The sequence below is a fragment of the Myotis brandtii genome, unplaced genomic scaffold (genome assembly GCF_000412655.1).
Source record: "Myotis brandtii unplaced genomic scaffold, ASM41265v1 scaffold187, whole genome shotgun sequence".
Lineage (NCBI taxonomy): Eukaryota > Metazoa > Chordata > Mammalia > Chiroptera > Vespertilionidae > Myotis > Myotis brandtii.
The window spans coordinates 3,514,347-3,515,037 of NW_005356944.1; the positions used below are offsets into that span (position 1 = coordinate 3,514,347).

The window sequence follows — 691 nt, forward strand, 5'->3', positions numbered from 1 at the left end:
CGCCGGGAGGTCCTCCGCACCTGCACGAACAGGGTGGCGCTGGACACGGTCATCACGGGGGTGAAGATGCCCAGGATGAGCACGCTGAGCACCGCGTCCACCACGAAGCACTGGTTCTCGTCCGAGCGCCAGTACTTGCTGCAGAAGACGGCGGCCAGGGTGTTCATCACCAGCGACAGCGTCCAGAGCGCCGCGCACACCCAGGCGGACAGGCGCGGGGACTGGTGCTGCCGGTGCCAGACGGGGCAGACGACAGAGACGCAGCGCAGCGTGCTGATGGCCGTCAGCATGCTCAGGCCCACCGTGTAGGCGAAGTACTTCACCCTGCGCAGCACCTCGTAGGCCACGGGGTGCGCGTTGGCGGCCTCCAGGCTGAGCAAGGAGGCCATGCAGAGCAGGAAGAGGAGGTCGGCCAGGGCCAGTCAGAGTCTGGTTCATCCTGTGGAAGAAGGTGGACCTGCGTGAGGTTCTGTGCTGTGTGGACCCTGGGGACTTCGGGGAGCACCACCCCGAGTTTCATGCTTCCGGGCCTTCAGGCCTTGCCCAGGAGGCAACCCTTTGCCTCCCAGCGGCTCCCAGCCCCCCTGAACCTGCCACCAGGGCCCCTTAGGTGCCCAGAGCTATGGAGGCCCTTGGCCATGTTAAGAGGCTCTCCTAGTTTTGAGCTTATTTTTTTAATCATGAAGAGACA

At 64.1% G+C, this 691-nt stretch overlaps 1 protein-coding gene across 1 annotated transcript in view; it reads right to left on the reverse strand.

Moving 5' to 3' along the window:
- The window catches only part of MRGPRD (MAS-related GPR, member D), an 872-nt gene extending 471 nt beyond the window's left edge, over window positions 1-401 (reverse strand). Inside the window, exon 1 of the mRNA XM_005864494.2 lies at window positions 1-401. Coding sequence (XP_005864556.1) covers window positions 1-389 — 389 coding nt within the window. The 5' untranslated portion in view covers window positions 390-401.
- Between the last annotated feature and the right edge of the window lie 290 nt (window positions 402-691).